This window comes from Eleutherodactylus coqui, chromosome 3 (genome assembly GCF_035609145.1).
Source record: "Eleutherodactylus coqui strain aEleCoq1 chromosome 3, aEleCoq1.hap1, whole genome shotgun sequence".
Taxonomy (NCBI): Eukaryota; Metazoa; Chordata; class Amphibia; order Anura; family Eleutherodactylidae; genus Eleutherodactylus; species Eleutherodactylus coqui.
In genome coordinates this window covers 281,693,983-281,709,825 of record NC_089839.1, presented here as the reverse complement: position 1 = coordinate 281,709,825, position 15,843 = coordinate 281,693,983, and the positions used below count along the sequence as shown (strand labels likewise).

The following is a 15,843-nucleotide window of genomic DNA, read 5'->3' as shown; positions in this document are numbered from 1 at the left end:
AACTTGTCGCGCAGTGATGACGTAGAAGTAAACAAGGATATGGGCGGGGCTTGCGGAACGTCCTACACCGGATGTTGACCAAAAGCATCATTAGCTGCGAGGAGCAAGATGGCGGCTGCACGGATGTTTTGCGGTTTTGCTCTGCTGATTTGTTGCACTTTGGGGGTTCGGGGTTCCCTGGACACCGCCCTGGGGGACAGCTCGTCCTGCCAGCATGTATGTGAGGGCACCTACCCCCTGCACACCTACCCGGAGGTGAGTGCTGAAGACCAGCAGCGCGGGGGCCGCAGGGGGTGCTTTATTGGTACCAAGCACGAGGTGGAGTGCAGGCTATTGTTCTCTGTTTTCAACTAATTGTACTGGACTGTATTTTTGGAGGTCTCCCCGCCCTATTAATTCCTCCCCCACCCCTGGTGCTGCCCACATAACCTGCCATCATCTGCTATTATATATCAAAGGTCTGAAAAAGCGCAGTGATCGCCAGTATGGCCGCCGTTCGGTCTCCCGTAATGGGCAAGCCATCCTTTCAGATTTTAATTAACCAAATTGGCCTAATTATCATGCGGTGATACGACCTGCCGCACGGACGGATGACTTTGCCATCCAGCGTTGTAGGAAAGTTTGGCGCCGTTGCGGCGATGTCCTCGCCTTGGGGTAGTTTGGTGGTCTACGCCGTGAAATGTACCAGGCGCATATGCAGAAGGCACCCGTAAATACTAACAGTGTGCCCGATGCCGTAAGAGCGCACGTTTGGCGGCGTCTAGCCGAGTGCACGCTGTTTGTCCGCCTGTCTTCGCTTACAGGAGTCCACGGGGTATAATATATAATGTGCTGCGGGGACGTTGGCGTTATGTTTAGGACGTACGGCGGGAGGCTCTCACAGTGAATGGACGGATGAAACGCAGCGTCAGCGGGTTACAACGAGCCTGGGTAAACAAAGATGGCCGAACCAGAAACAAAGATGGCCGCGTCACTTCTGACTACGGGAGGCTTCACACCTGCGCTGGGGGTTCTGCTATCGTGTTTCTTTCAGGGTGCCGAAGAGGAAAATCCCCGCGGCTGAGCGGCTCCACTTCAAAAAAAATACCGAATAGCGCCCCCTCCTTTTGGGTTTAGGAAACAGGAAAAAAATATTTATACTAATTTAGGCCGCCTGAACACGAATGGATTTGGGGGTCCAATAAGGTGGAGACGTCATTCACTTTGGTGTTCTAGTAAAGAAAAGGGGGTCAACGGTGAACAGTTAGCGCCTATTAAATCTAGTCTTTACATTCAAACAGTAGCATGCGGGAAGGAGGTGGGGGCTCTGGCGGGTGCAGCCATGGGCACAGGGTGGAGGGCGCTCTGGCGGGTGCGGCTATGGGTGTGGGATGGAAGGGGGGGGGGGGTTTGGCACGTACGGCCATGAGCATGCGATAGGGGAAACTTTGGGACGGGGGGGGGGGGGGGGGACTTTGGGACGTGCGGCCATGGGCGTGGATCCTGTGCCCCCTTTTTGAATGTAGATGCAGTTGAACATGCGCAGATCCAAGCTCTACAGGACCCGTGAAGATAGCGGAGTATAGCGGTTTGTAAGGAGCGGCAGGGCACACACTCAACCGCTGCTCCATTCATAGAGAGGACCCCAGACCCCATACTTGTGACCGGTGGTATTTGTTCCCCCACTGATCAGACAGTTAGGCCCAATGTCCATGGGTGGATTTTAATTATAAAATCCACATGTGGCCCCGTGTGGTGATCCGCAGCTTTAGAAGCCCATAGGGATGCATTAGCATACGCAGGGCAACTTAATCCTTATTGCATGTGGATCCGCACGCCTAAAAGAAATCAAAGCATGCTCCATTTTCCTGTGGATCCCGTAGGGACGGCTTCCATTGAAGCTGTGCCACGGATCTGCAGGAGATTTTTTTTTAAAAGTGAGCACGGCGCATGCAAGTGGCATGCTGCCATGCTGAGCGCATCCGCCGGGCAGTAGGAAGAAGATCGGGCCACGACGGAGGAGAGCCCTGCAGCGTCTGGACAGGGGAGTAGAATGTCATTTTTGGCCTCATGGCTGCAGGCTGGATGGAAACCGCTGCGGGATTATACCGTGCGTGCCCGTGAGGCCTTATCTATTCTGCGGGTAGATGATAAGTTGTAATTATGGGCATTAGAGTCACTTATGATGACAGACCTCACCGATTGCAACAAAAGCGCCTGTATTATTCGCGCCACAATGGAAGTTCTGAGCTGGTTTTAGTTCCTACATATTAAGGCCACAATTCTAAACCTGCATCACTGGACAACATTATGGCGCTCTAAGCTGCGGTCCATAAAACTGAGGGGGGCGTTAAAATACAACCTCTGTACCACCATCTAAAACCGGTCTTGGATGAATTGCGCACAAGGCTTGTGATGTCACATGATAGTGAAGGCTCTCCATATGTTCTCTCTGTAGGAGGAGGAGCTGTTCGCCTGCCACAGAGGATGCCGCCTTTTTTCGATTTGTCAGTTCGCTGAGGAAGGAGACGACTTGAACAAGACAAAGACGGAATGTGAATCAGGTGAAGCGCAGGATGCATTCGGTCATCACCGCACAAGTCTGCTGCGCTTAGACGGAACGGTTACTGTGCAGAAAATCGTTCAAGCGAACAAAACTGACTGCTGATCATTCTGTTTCAGCCGGCATAAAAAATCAACGCGGCTCGTTGGTTTCTCGTGCGGTTTAAACACTGATCATTCATAAGAATGTGAAACACTGACTTAGAAGTGAAGGAATACTGCACCATTCTTACCAAAAATCGTGCAGTCTAAACAGACGGCGCGAATGAACTGCTGATGACGTCACCAGCTCATTGGCTTTTGCAAACGCGCTTCAGGCACTTCCGGTTAAATGTAAAAGGAGCCTTGGAGTCCTTTTGCACGGACAAGAAATCGTTCACCCAAGCGAACCGCGACGGCCACATACAGATAAATGGTTTACATTTTTCATTCACTTGCTCCTTCAGGGCGCGGTACCAGTGAATGTGAACGACTGAACGGTCGCTGTTTAAATGAGTTGTGAACAATGCCTGCGTAAAATGAGTGGTGAGAAAATTCTCGTTCGGCGTTCAATCGTCGGCCGTGTTTACATTGAACAATTATCCTTCCAATTCGCATCATTCAGTGATTTTTTTTTTTTTGTATGAAATTCGTTCCGTATAAAGTGTCCCTTAAGCTTCAGAATCTAACGAGATTCTGTCACCACAGTGATGTAGCAGCGCGGTAAGATAACTCTTTGCCTTGGCCGGTTTACTCTTTACAAAGGCTTTGCTATATAACGTTAAGACAACAATAGCAGTTAATAACGTCAGTTTAAAGGTCACTCCTGGGGAAACCCGTTTTCTCCTTCCCTGCACACTAATGGGCCATTTACACTGGACGATTGTCACTCAAAATTCATGAGATTGCTTGAAATAAAAGCCCTGTCCCAAAACTAAGCCCTAGCTACACTACCTCAGAAAAAAAAAGCAATACTCACCTCGCAGTTGTGGTTTTGGGTCCCTCTCGCTGGACTGTGGCGCTTCGGCAGTCTTCCGTGTAGTCCTCAGCGCTGAGAGAGCATTCTCTTCCTGGTAACGGGGCTTGAATACCTCGACTACAGCAAGAGATTGCTGTGACTGGCTGAGGTGGTGTTCCTGAACCAATCAGAGCCATTCATTGATGTCATTCAATGAATGTCTGTGATTGGTTCATCGAGCGCCGTCTCTGATTGGCTGAGGTCGTATTCCTGAACCAATCACAGCAATCTCTTGCTGGAGGCTGGGTATTCAAGCCCCATAACCAGTAAGAGAATGCTCTCTCAGCGCTGAGGACTACACAGAAGACTTCTGGAGCACCTCAGCCCAGCGAGAGGGACCCGAACGGCACCTGCTAGGTAAGTATTAAGATACTGTGCCTCTTTTGGGGCAAAAATTAATATAGGACCGCGTCTTTTTTTTCCGGGAAACATGGTAGTTGTGGTTTGGAAGACTTGCTTCACACACCCAATTTGGTCAAGCCTTGGTAGTCTCTATACATTACTGCAGTCTAGTAGCGATACATTATTTGATAAGGCCCTTCATAAATAGTTAATTAACATCCCAGACCTAGGAGGAAGCGGTGGCACATTTTCCCCCAATTGCAGTCAGCGCCCGCGATACCGAAAACCAGTATAAAGTCCGAAAATGCTGAATAGTTCTGATAATGACGTCCGCTGTCGGACAGTACAAGACACCTTCATTCATGCGATGAAACTGAATGATTTCTCGTTTGAATGAATGTTTCACATTCAGTTATTGATTCTCCCTCCCCCCCCCCCCCCCCCCCCAAAAAAAAACAACTCCGCTGCTATATATTCTCCAATGTGATTAACTATGTCTGTCTTCTGTACAACAACCTCATTTTTGTTCTTCTTGCTATTCCTCTACAGCCTGTATGGAAGCTTATCCGCAGTCCAATGAGCAGTACGCCTGTATCCTGGGCTGTAACAGTCAGCTGCCTTTTGCAGAGAAGCGACAAGTAGAGGTTTGTACAATATTACCATGCTGCATGCCTTGAAGGGGTTGTCTATTTGTAGACTATTGATGGCTTCTTTTTTTTTTTTTTTTTTAAGACCATCAATAAGAGATCAGTGGGGGTGCAACACCCGGGGTCCCTGTCAATCTGCTGTTTGCCAGGCCAATGCACTTCTGCACTGAGCTGATTTCTGCAGGAAGCAGACAGCTCCGTTCCCACTACAGTGGCTAGACTTGGTATTGCAGGTCAAGTTCCCATGGAAGTGAATGTGAACTTTGTGTGTAGTACCAAGTCTGGCCACTGCAGTGGTAATAGAGCTATCGGCTGAGTGCATGAGTGTGCCAGCTTGGCAAACAACTCGCTAGTGGGGCCCCTACCAATCTGTTATTGATGGCTATCCTAAGAATAGGCCTTCAATAGTTTACAACTAGGGAACTCCTTTAATGTGATTAAAGGACTTTCATGAAGACAACTTCTGGCCCTCACAGATGCCAGTCTGAAATGGATTTGCCTGATGGGACAACCCCTTTAACTTGACTGCAGCGTAACTGAGCCATGTAGAAGTAAAAATCATTCTTTCTGTTGCAGCTGTCTGACATGATGCCTCGGATACATATCCTCTTCCCTCTTACAATGGTACGAGCTTTCTGGAGTGATATGATGGATTCTACACAGAACTTCATGACCTCATCCTGGACTTTCTTCTTACAAGCCGATAATGGACGCATCCTTGTGGTGCAGGTATGTGCTATGTAAACCTGGCAAAAAAAAACTGTGTACACCGGCCTTATTAATTAAAAAAGGGAGACTTAAAAGGTTTGTCTAGTTGTTCACCAGACCTATTCTTAGACCATCAATAATAGATCGGTGAGAGTCCTTCACCCGGGATCCCTGCCAGTCAGCTGTCCACTAGGCCAGTGTGCTCATGCACTGAGATGATTTCTGCAGGAAGCACAGTCCTGTTTCCACTGCAGTGGTCGGCTTTGGTACTGAAGACCATTCACTTTAATGGGAACTTTGCTTGTAATACCAAGCCTGGCCACTGCAGTGGGAATAGAGCTGTCTCTTTCCTGCAGAAATCGGCTCAGCACACTGATTTGGCAAACATATGCTCATTGGAGTCCCAGGCTCTTGCTGAACGACTATTAGTAGCCTATCCTAATGTTCATCCACCTGATTATTGCCCTCTATGAAGGTGCTATGCAAACACTTGTTTGTCAATTGATTGCATTTTTATATGCAGCGTCGAAAATCATCTTGGCTGACAGGCGTGTCCCCATATAAGTGGGGGCTGTGCGGCGGAACAAATATAAAAGATAATGGGGGAACAAATGAATGTATTAACAATTGTCTGCAACCTGGGCACAACTCTTCTTGCTTGTCTCTTATTACATAATTTTCTTGATTCATTGGTTTAGTCCCAACCAGAAATTCAGCAGATGCCCCCACTTCGGTCAGAAGACCCGTCAGCAAGAGGCAACATGCTGGATGCCTTATCTTGTAAGTCCCTTATAAAAGCTAAGTTTATACGGCAACTTTGGCCACAACACAGGTCCAATGTACACTGCAATGTCCGAACCTAATAGAAGTTGATGAGGGTCGCGGCACGATTCATAAGTAGCTGTGACCCACAGATCGTAAAAAAAACAGCTCAGTTTGATTTTTTTTTTGTGATCTGCCGGTCGTGGTTGTTGCTACCTGGGAGTCATAATGCTACTTTCATTGACTTCTATTGGATTAGCAGATTGCAGGGCTACAATGCAATTTTTTTGTTGCATGACTCGTGTTGTGGCGCCTTATTGCTCTACCCTAAAGCGTATGAAGTTTCGAGGATCGTTTTAATGTTCGTGCCTGTAAGAAGTATTTATTTCCTTCTACTCTGCAGCAGATTTAGCAGGTGGAAATTCAATGGGCGACGACCAATGGAGCCGAAGAGCTGGAATTCTGGAGTTAGATGGAGGAGAAGGGATTATGAAATGCTTCTCAATGTAGGTTAATGAACTCTTCTACACACGGCTGTCTGCACTTTTGGTGGAAAATGTTGTCAGGCCTTCTTCATACAGCGTTTGGGGTGTCGGGTCCACACCGAATTTTTCCAGCGTGGATCTAACATGTTAATCCGTGGCAGAACTCCAAGACTGAGCCTCAAAGCACTGCCACGGATTTGACTCCAGTCAGTTGGGCAAATGCACATTTGGCTGCCCAACACTGTTTCCACACACAAACAATATCCACAATTGACAGGTCAATTTTTTTTTTGTAATGTGGATTCAAATATTTGCATGATTGTTCGATAGCATTCAGTAGAAAATGGGAACCGCATCCAAATCTGTGGCAAAATTGTGACGTGTGAATGGGGCCTTATGCAGCTTGGCATTGTTCAGAAACTTTACTTTTTCCAAGTTGGCGCTTAGCTGCAAAATACAACACAACCTTAGGGCTCCTTCCCACGGACGGAAATCCGCTGCGTTGCCCGCAGCTATTAGGTTCTATTGAACCTAATAGCACAATGTTTATGGTGCGGAATTCCATCGCGGAATTCCGCACCGTAAAATCACCCGTCCTCACCTGCGGCATGCTCTATTTGCCGCGGGTGTACGCGCAGACTGCTTCCATTGCAGTCAATGGAAGCCGTCCGTCACGCTATCTTCCGCTGTAGCACAGCGGAAGATAGCATGAAACCGCTTCCCCGCCTACCGCCAGCCGCGTCACATGACGCGGCCGGCGCGTCACGCGCTCTATTGCGCGCTGAAGCGTCATGCAGGACATAGGACGCCGGATCCGGAGGTAAGTTTTGGGGTCTCTGGGGGGGCGCCGTGTGAAGCCGGCCTTATTCAAGTGAATGCAATTGCAATATAACGCTGGGTCGGGAATGGTTAGAGGAGGGAGTTGTGTTGGAAGGTGCTGCTATACATTCAGGCCAAGTTCTTGTTTACTATCCATCCAGTAATACCAGTCTAATATTAACCATCTTGGTATTTTACAATTGTGTCTCATCCAGGAACTCAAACTGGTTGCTGACGGCGACATTGCTTCTGTCTATCCTGGTTCTTCTCTGGATTTGTTGTGCAACGGTAGCAACGGCATCCGATCAGTATATTCCGCCTGAGGTAAACTGGCTTTACTAATTGGATTATATGGCTATTAAAATGACATCAGTCCGGCTTAACCTGTTTTTTATAGCTAATGGCAATGTAACTGCTAGGAGTCTGGAAGAAAAGAACGTTTACGACTAGTCTGCACTACAGTCTAATGATGTAAACAGGAAGCCAATTTATAGACTAAAGGCTTCTTTAATGGTTTCCCGTCTCAGGACGTACATGTAAATCCTGGCTGGGAAGGGTTTTGCGCGAACAGACGTACATTTACGGCTTATGGATGACGGACTCGGGAGCTGAGCTTGCACCACCTGCAACAGGTGTCAGTTGTGACTGACAGATGGTGTCATACTGCAATGGCAGGGATCAGTGAGAACACGGATTCCCCTCTGTTAAGCCATTAGCCATTGCCCTTTCAACATGAAATCGCAGAAGGCCTACCAATGACCTCCTGGTCTCCTATGGCTTTCATTGGGAATTGATAGTGATACTACACTGCACTACAGAAGCGCTGCGGTGTATTTTCTGAGCGATCATAATATCACACATTCAAGTCCCATAAAGGGACATAAAAAAAGGTGAAAAAAAAATATACGTTTTATATATTTAAAAATAAACCTTTTTTGCTCACTCTTCTTTTTAAATTATGGCTTTTTTGAAAAGTGGAGATGGAAATCCACAAAAAAATCATTGAGTCCTTAAAGGGGTTGTCCCGCGAAAGCAAGTGGGGTTATACACTTCTGTATGGCCATATTAATGCACTTTGTAATATACATCGTGCATTAAATATGAGCCAAACAGAAGTTATTCACTTACCTGTTCCGTTGCTGGCGTCCTCGTCTCCATTGTGCCGTCTAATTTCAGCGTCTAATCGCCCGATTAGACGCGCTTGCGCAGTCCGGTCTTCTCCCTTCTGAATGGGGCCGCTCGTGCCGGAGAGCTGCTCCTCGTAGCTCCGCCCCGTCACGTGTGCCGATTCCAGCCAATCAGGAGGCTGGAATCGGCAATGGAACGCACAGAGCCCACGGTGCACCATGGGAGAAGACCCGCGGTGCATCGTGGGTGAAGATCCCGGCGGCCATCTTCGCAAGGTAAGTAAGAAGTCACCGGAGCGCGGGGATTCGGGTAAGTACTATCCGTTTTTTTTTTGTTTTTTTTAAACCCCTGCATCGGGTTTGTCTCGCGCCGAACGGGGGGCTATTGAAAAAAAAAAACCCGTTTCGGCGCGGGACAACCCCTTTAAGGGGTTAAAGTTATTTTGTCTTGCATATCTTCAAATCACCATTAGGGGGCACATAGCGCAATGTGCTGAGTTCCATGTCTGCTCCTCCCAGCTCCTTATATGTCTGTGCAGAGGAATTTGAGTTCTGCAATAGGAAAAGCATTTCAACACCCCTATAGATCTACAAGGTATCCAGCGGCGAAAGCCGACTTCCCCTTTTATTTCACTTTTTGCCTTAATTCCTTTGCTACCAATAAATAAATGCATTGTTATGTTAATGCAGCCTAAATTGATTCCCTTCTGTTATTTCAGTGCTGCAACAAGCATACCCCGCACTCAGAGGTATATTTTGTCAGCCCATTAACTCTGGTGGGGGCTTGTGGGTGAGCAACATCTTCGCAGACGTTCAGTGCACTTGCTATAACTAAGGTAGTGCACACGTCGCTTCTTAGTCAGAGAAGGTGACAATTACTGCACAGGTGCCAGTTCTTGATAGAGAAGCAAGGATGCCACTGTGCCCGCTCCTTGAAGAGCAGAGAAGCGACTGATCATATCCCAGCCTGCACATCAGTAGGGATCCCACTGCCCTACTGATCGCTGAAATGAAGGGGCTGCAGCGCTCACCCACGCATTATACCTCTCTGGCTGTATTTCTTGTTTGCTGGCTCCTCTTGGCAGCTGACGATGGACACATACACTTCTATAGACCCTGTCCTCACCTGCTGGAAGAAGCCAAAGGGGCGCAATACTCAGGTGAGTGCTACTAGCAGCACCTTCATTTCAGTGATGAGTAGGGGTCTCTGCACTCAGACCTCAACTGATCAAAACTTTTGATATGTCACTCTAACATGTCAGAAGTTTTCTAAAAGTGCAGTTACTCTTTAACTAGGATCATTGAGAGTTGGACTGTTGGGCCCCAAAACTCCTTTATAAATCTGGGTGGCTGATAACTGGGTTTGATTGTTTCCATGTGATAACTTGATCAAAACAGACCAAGGTGTCACGTAGTTCCTGGTGCTCGGCCGGTTCTGTTTTTCTTTACACAAGGTGGTTTGCCTATTATGTTGTGTAGGACGTGAACTCTTTCCTTGACTACTATCATGAAGTCCGGGTACCTGCCTGCATGTGAGGAGCCGGCGCTCAGAGGGTGCTTGACTACACGGTGTATGGTTGTACTAAGTGAAGTGCTTCTATCATAAGTCCCCACATAAAAGCCGGGTATACCTGCAGAGTCCAGGACGTTGTCGTGGGTCATCTGTTTGCGTGAGCAGAAATCTAGGCCGCTGCATATATTTTAGTTCCAGCTATTGATATAGTAACTAATTATTTCCAAGGGCTTGTACAGAAAATGCACTGAGAACAGTCCGGGTCCTGAACAGGCCGGTATCTCCAGCACGGAGCTCTTGGAGGACGTTAAACTGTCCGAAATACTTGAAAAGTTTGCTTGCTGTTACCTGGGAGCAGCGCCAAACATTTGCATCGACTTTTGTGGTATAATGGGCTCAGCCACATTTACTTGAATAGAGTTGAGTTACAATATCCGAAAACCTATGGCCAAGAGTGGCACTTTAAGGGGAGTCTGTTATGGCCAGCAGCGAGGCCCTTACCAGTCGGACGCTTATGGATAGGAGACGGTATGTTAAAACTTTGGGATATTGTCTGTAACCCCTTCCCGACATGTATGTTGCATGTCTGGTGTCTGTGTATGAAGCAGTTTTGGGAGCAGAGGCTGCTACATACACCATGGGTGTGAGCAGCTCGCAGCCACGATCAGATCGTGATTGTTAACCCTGTAAAAGCTGCTGTTCTGACAGAGCCATTTAAATACCATTATCAGTGTTTAGAGATTCCAAATGAGGCCTCCATAACCCAAACCCCCCTCCTCTTCAGCAATGAGATTTGAAGGTGCCATCCGGGTGTCATGGCAGTGTGGTGCCTTCTGAAGGCGTCCAGAGCTGCCATGAGTGAGCACCTATTAAGAGGAAGGAGCCTGTGACTAAAACCCAAGCGACTTCATCAGATGAGCTATTTCTCGCTCAGTGCTCTGTGAATGGGAGCATGTACACGGGACAGTTATCCCCCGAATTCACTCTTTCCAGCAGTAATGCGGGCAATACTCGCCCTGTGTAAAAGTACCTTAAGTTTAAAAAAAAAAAAAATCCGTATTGTGTAAAAGTCCATTTTAGTAAAATATCAGATTATTGATCCTGCGCAATGAGCACCATCCGAAAAAAAAAACAACACGCAGAATGTTTATCTCGCAGAAAACAAGCCCTCAGACCGCTAGGTCACTGTTAAAAATAAAAGTTATGATCTTTTTGAAAGTGGGGGAAGAGAAAAATGAAACCGCAGTAACAAGAAAAGGCTGAAGCAGGAAGGGGTTAATGTAGTAGTAGTGGCAGTAATTGTGTTAAAAAAAAAAAATTGTGAGCGCTGTGGTTTTGTTATGTGGAATTTCATGCCGTCACAATGTGTCTTTCAGAAGCTGAGCATCTACGGAGATCTGGAATACCTGAATGAGCAGAAGCTTCACAAATATCCTCCCGCCTCACTCGTCGTTGTTCACGGGCTTCCCCAAGAGAACGAAGATGCCGGACCTTTACCAACTAAAGTAGACCTGGCCAAGTCTGACATATAGGCCAGCGCTGCGGCCCGCTCTTCCCTCCCCACGCCACTACTTAACGGGCATCTGCTGCAATGTGAAGTTTAAGAAACACTATGGAATCAAACCTATCTGCCTGTCAGAATTCATCCTGTGGGTGGCTTCAGGGAAAGGGGAGTCTAATGTGGACTTCAATATTCTAGTTTAGGACTGGATCCTGGGACGCATCCTCGCACGGAGGTGCCGTGATCTTTTTATCAGGGGGTGTGGGTAGTTTCCTAACTTTCTAATTTTGTCTCTGCTGTAAAGCTTTCTTATATTACAGATAGCTGATCTTGGTGTGAATCTGCTTTGCCTTCATCTCCTTGCACCATTATAACGACTTCCTCACCAGCTTTGCAGCGTTCCTCTCTTGTAATCAGTAAAACGAGTTAAAGGGGTCATCGGGGAGTGTAAAGAGGCGAGACAAAGTAATGCAAACTAGTCATGGAAAAATGATACCCGACTCACAGATCCTGTGCTTGTATCCGCAGCATGCTGCTGCGTCTCTTCTTGAACTTTAGGACCGTGAGCTCCGATCCACCTTGCCCACAATGCCTTGTGCCTGCCCTACAGGCTGTGTTGTCACCATTCATATGTGATTTCTACACGCTTAACTGCAAGGTAGTTAGTGCGCTTGCATAGCCTCTAGTTAGTAAGCGGCTGCACTGCTATAGCTGGACCAAGTGCGCAACAACATGTACATTGGCATGGAGTAAGGCAGAGGTAATCACGGGTCATGTGATGTATATCTGAATCGCCAAGTCAGTAGAAAATTTGTAAAGGTTCCTACCTTTGCATTGGGATAGTAATGAAAAAATGGGTAATCCCAGAACAACCCCTATGGGTAAGTCCACACAGGGCAGAATCTGCTGCGGGGTGTCCATATCCAACATTCCACATCTCAAAATCTGCACCATGCGGAATTCACCCCGGCATTTGAAGAGGTGGAATCTGCACCGTAACTCCACTATCGTAAGGGCGTATTTACATGGACGATCCTTCAGGTGTGATTTCTGTGCGGGGGGGGGGTTCGGGCAGGAATAAAAACCTAGATTAATTTACATGGGCAATTTTTTTTTCTCTTGGTCCAAGCCCAAAAATTTTCGGGCAAGTCCATTCAGGAATCGCCCATTCTTTTCTAGGGTGGGGGAGGGGGGGGGGCACATTTGCATGCAAGTGTGAATTTTTTTTTATTTTTTTTAAATGTAAGTTCAATGCATTTATTTTACCATTGAAACAACGTGAAAACTGCGTGTGCAGCGATACGTTTTTCGCACAGAACTGATTGTGCTCAGGAAATATCTCAGATTTAGGCGTGCGATACTGCATGTCTATTCCGCACTGATTTTTGGTGGGTTTTGAAAATCTCATTCACATTGCTGCTACTGTAAATGGGGCAGATTTTTTATGTGGAAAGTCCGCTGCAAATCCACCCCGTGTGGACGGACCCTTAAAGGGGTTTTCCAGCACTAAACTTTTGTTACAATTGATGTCATTGCAGTCCATGCGAGGCACAGCGGCTCGGTCCTACTCACTTGAATGGGACTGATCTACTCTCAGGACATGTGACCAATGAATATGATTTCACAGGCCTGAAGTGTCCACAGCCTTGTCACACAGCTGATCGGTGGTGATCCCGAGTGGCAGACCCCACTGATCAACTATTGATGACCTATTCGGAGGATGTCATCAATAGTTCAGTGCCAGTAACCCCTTTTATATGTGAACGGTGCTCTATACGGCCCATCCTTGTACCGTACAACAGAGCTTATCGCACCTGAAGATGGGAGCACGTTACATCTATAGATCACACTGGGGGCGGCGCTGTAACTTCTAACACCCTGAATGACTAATTGCTTATTAATTGCAGACACTGAAGGATGAACCGCAGAGATCAGTGAGTTGAACTGCCCACCATTAGAATAAATGAAATGACTTGTAGACTTTCTGATTTGAACTCTGCTCATTGGAGGAAAAGTTCACTCGCCTTTTATTAGTTGGTGGATTAGGACTCCAGACCATTGACCTTCCAGCGTGTCACAGTGACATCTGCGAGGGAATGCTAGGAACTGATATTTGTGCAATGGCTGCTGATCTTCAAGACCTTTTTTTTGTTATGGTTGACAATTACTGCATCTCACAATTTATCAAGCAGTTTTGCTTGAAGGAAGATTTCGCTTTTGTACAATAATGGTCAACATTCCACCGTTTTACTGCCCTAGATGTTCTTTTGGATATGGCATAGAATGAGCTGTACTTCCCTTCCCAACCTCCCCCTATAGTGATTCTGTACTCTCTGCGTACCCGACTATAGGGATGCCTTGTTGCCACAACTTACGATTGGCTATAGTGATCATGTGTTATGCACATCATAAATAGAGTTGGGTAGTCAAAGCCCAACGGGACCACAAAGCCAGAGTACAACTCTTCAAGGTGATCTTATACCACGTTCGGCCAATTCTAAAGGGGTTTTCTAGGACTTAAATATTGACAACCTATCTTTAGGATAGGTCATCAATATCAGATTGGTGGTGATCCGATTACCAGCATCCCTGCCAGTCAGCTGTTTGAATGGGTGACTTCTGCAGCCTCCTCTTCTGGATTGTGATGTCGCATTTGTTGGCCACATGACCTTTCTTCTGCTCAGTCCTATTTAAGTGAAAGGGATTGAGCTGCGATACTAGGCACAGCCACTACCATGTATATAGCGCTGTGCCTGGTATGTGGTGAAGCAAAGCAGCCCTGTCAAACAGCTGATTAGCAAGGATGTCTGAAGTTGGACACCACTGATCTGATATTGATGGCTTCTACTTAAGATAAGTCATCAATGCTCAAATTCCAGAAAAGCCCTTTAACAAAATATGGGGCTGGATGACCCCTTTTAAAATGTACATAAAGTGTTGAGTAATCTTAATCCTACTTGTTGTGTAATGATAATAAATTGAAAATTCTGCTAAATCGTGGTTATCTTGGAGGAGTAGTGCATTAACCCCTTAATGCCACAGAACGTAACTTTACATCCTGGACATATGGTACTTAATGCAGCAGCAGATAAACTTATGTCCTGTGGCTTGCAAAAGCTCAGGAATCAGCCTATGCCATCCTACAGCTGGAGCCAGCTGTGACTGACAGCCAACCCCCTGCTGCAACAGAGGGGAATGGGGAGCACACCAATCCCCCACTGTTAACTCCTTACATACCACAATCAATGTAGATCGTGGCATTTAAAGAATTCACAGCACGCACCCCCTCTGTGATGTCAGTGGCCGGCTGCTATGTCATTGGGAAGGGTCGAATGGTTGCCTTGGCCTGTGATTCCTATTGTAAGCGATAACGCATTGCAGTACAGAAGTACTTCAATGCATTATCAAAGCTATCGTAGCATTTCCAGTTCAAGCTCCTTACAGTTACACGAAAACTATTTTTTTTAAAAAGGAATTAAAAACACCCTTCAAGGCAAAAACTGTAAAAGAAAAACTAAAGAACTGAGCCGAAATTCCTATTTTGTTCTTTTCGCCTCCCAAAAAACTCAATAAAAGAGATTAGAAAAATCTGTATGTTCCCCAAATATGGTACCAATAGAAACTACAGCTCGTTATGCAGAAAATAAGACCCCACAGAGCTCCGACCATGGAACAATAAAAATACTTTATGGAACGTTGAATGCAGGGATATAAAAAAAAAAAAAAATCCAAAAAATTTTATTGTGGGAAAAACCTAAAAAAAAAATATATGGTATCATCATAATCGTACCAGACAAAATGTGTCATGTCACTCATACTCAATGATTAATGCTGTTAAAAAAAGGAAAAAAGCATAACTGACGTTTCCTCTCTGCCCTCCAATAAAAATTAATGAGTTTAATTAATGAATTAATGAGTTAATGCAAGTTTTACAATACATTAGATGTACCAAAAACAGTTTTTTGCGTTGCAAACTTTAGTCTTTATTGCTATCATACGGCCGTGTCGGCGGAAAAGTAAAAAAGTTACGACTTTTGAGAAGCGGACATGAAAATCCCCAACAAATCTTTGCGTTTTAATGGCCAAAATAGGCCGCATCACTAAGGGGTTAAGGGAGTTCATTTACACTGCAGGATCGATGCTGTCAGGTCGCCTGTCTGACAATGCAGATGCATTGCTGACTGTTTCCAAGGGCAACCAGCACAACAACAAAACTAGAATCCAGATAGAAGCAGTAAAGACACTCGACTATATCTATTATGGCGTTAAACTTCAGAGCTCTTACAGATGTACAGATAGTATCCACCGCAGCCGGGCTGTCGCATCGCACACTGCGGAGGGTTTGCCAGGGATATGAAGTGTAAATCTGCAGTCTCCTTTTAATAAAATTAAATCACAAAA

The 15,843-nt window shown here is 46.2% G+C and overlaps 1 protein-coding gene across 2 annotated transcripts; it reads left to right on the top strand.

The window, feature by feature from the left end:
* The first annotated feature begins 83 nt into the window (after window positions 1–83).
* TMEM59 (transmembrane protein 59) lies at window positions 84–15,843 on the top strand. Of its 2 annotated transcripts, none has more exons than XM_066597532.1 (8): window positions 84–255; window positions 2,438–2,543; window positions 4,430–4,524; window positions 5,104–5,256; window positions 5,934–6,015; window positions 6,404–6,503; window positions 7,517–7,625; window positions 11,318–15,843. In XM_066597532.1, exons 1-8 carry the CDS (start codon window positions 109–111, stop codon window positions 11,471–11,473), a joined length of 948 nt encoding a protein of 315 aa, XP_066453629.1. In that variant the 5' UTR covers window positions 84–108; the 3' UTR covers window positions 11,474–15,843. The 2 variants fall into 2 exon arrangements, with proteins under 2 accessions (XP_066453629.1, XP_066453628.1); XM_066597531.1 differs by having other exon boundaries at window positions 6,401–6,503.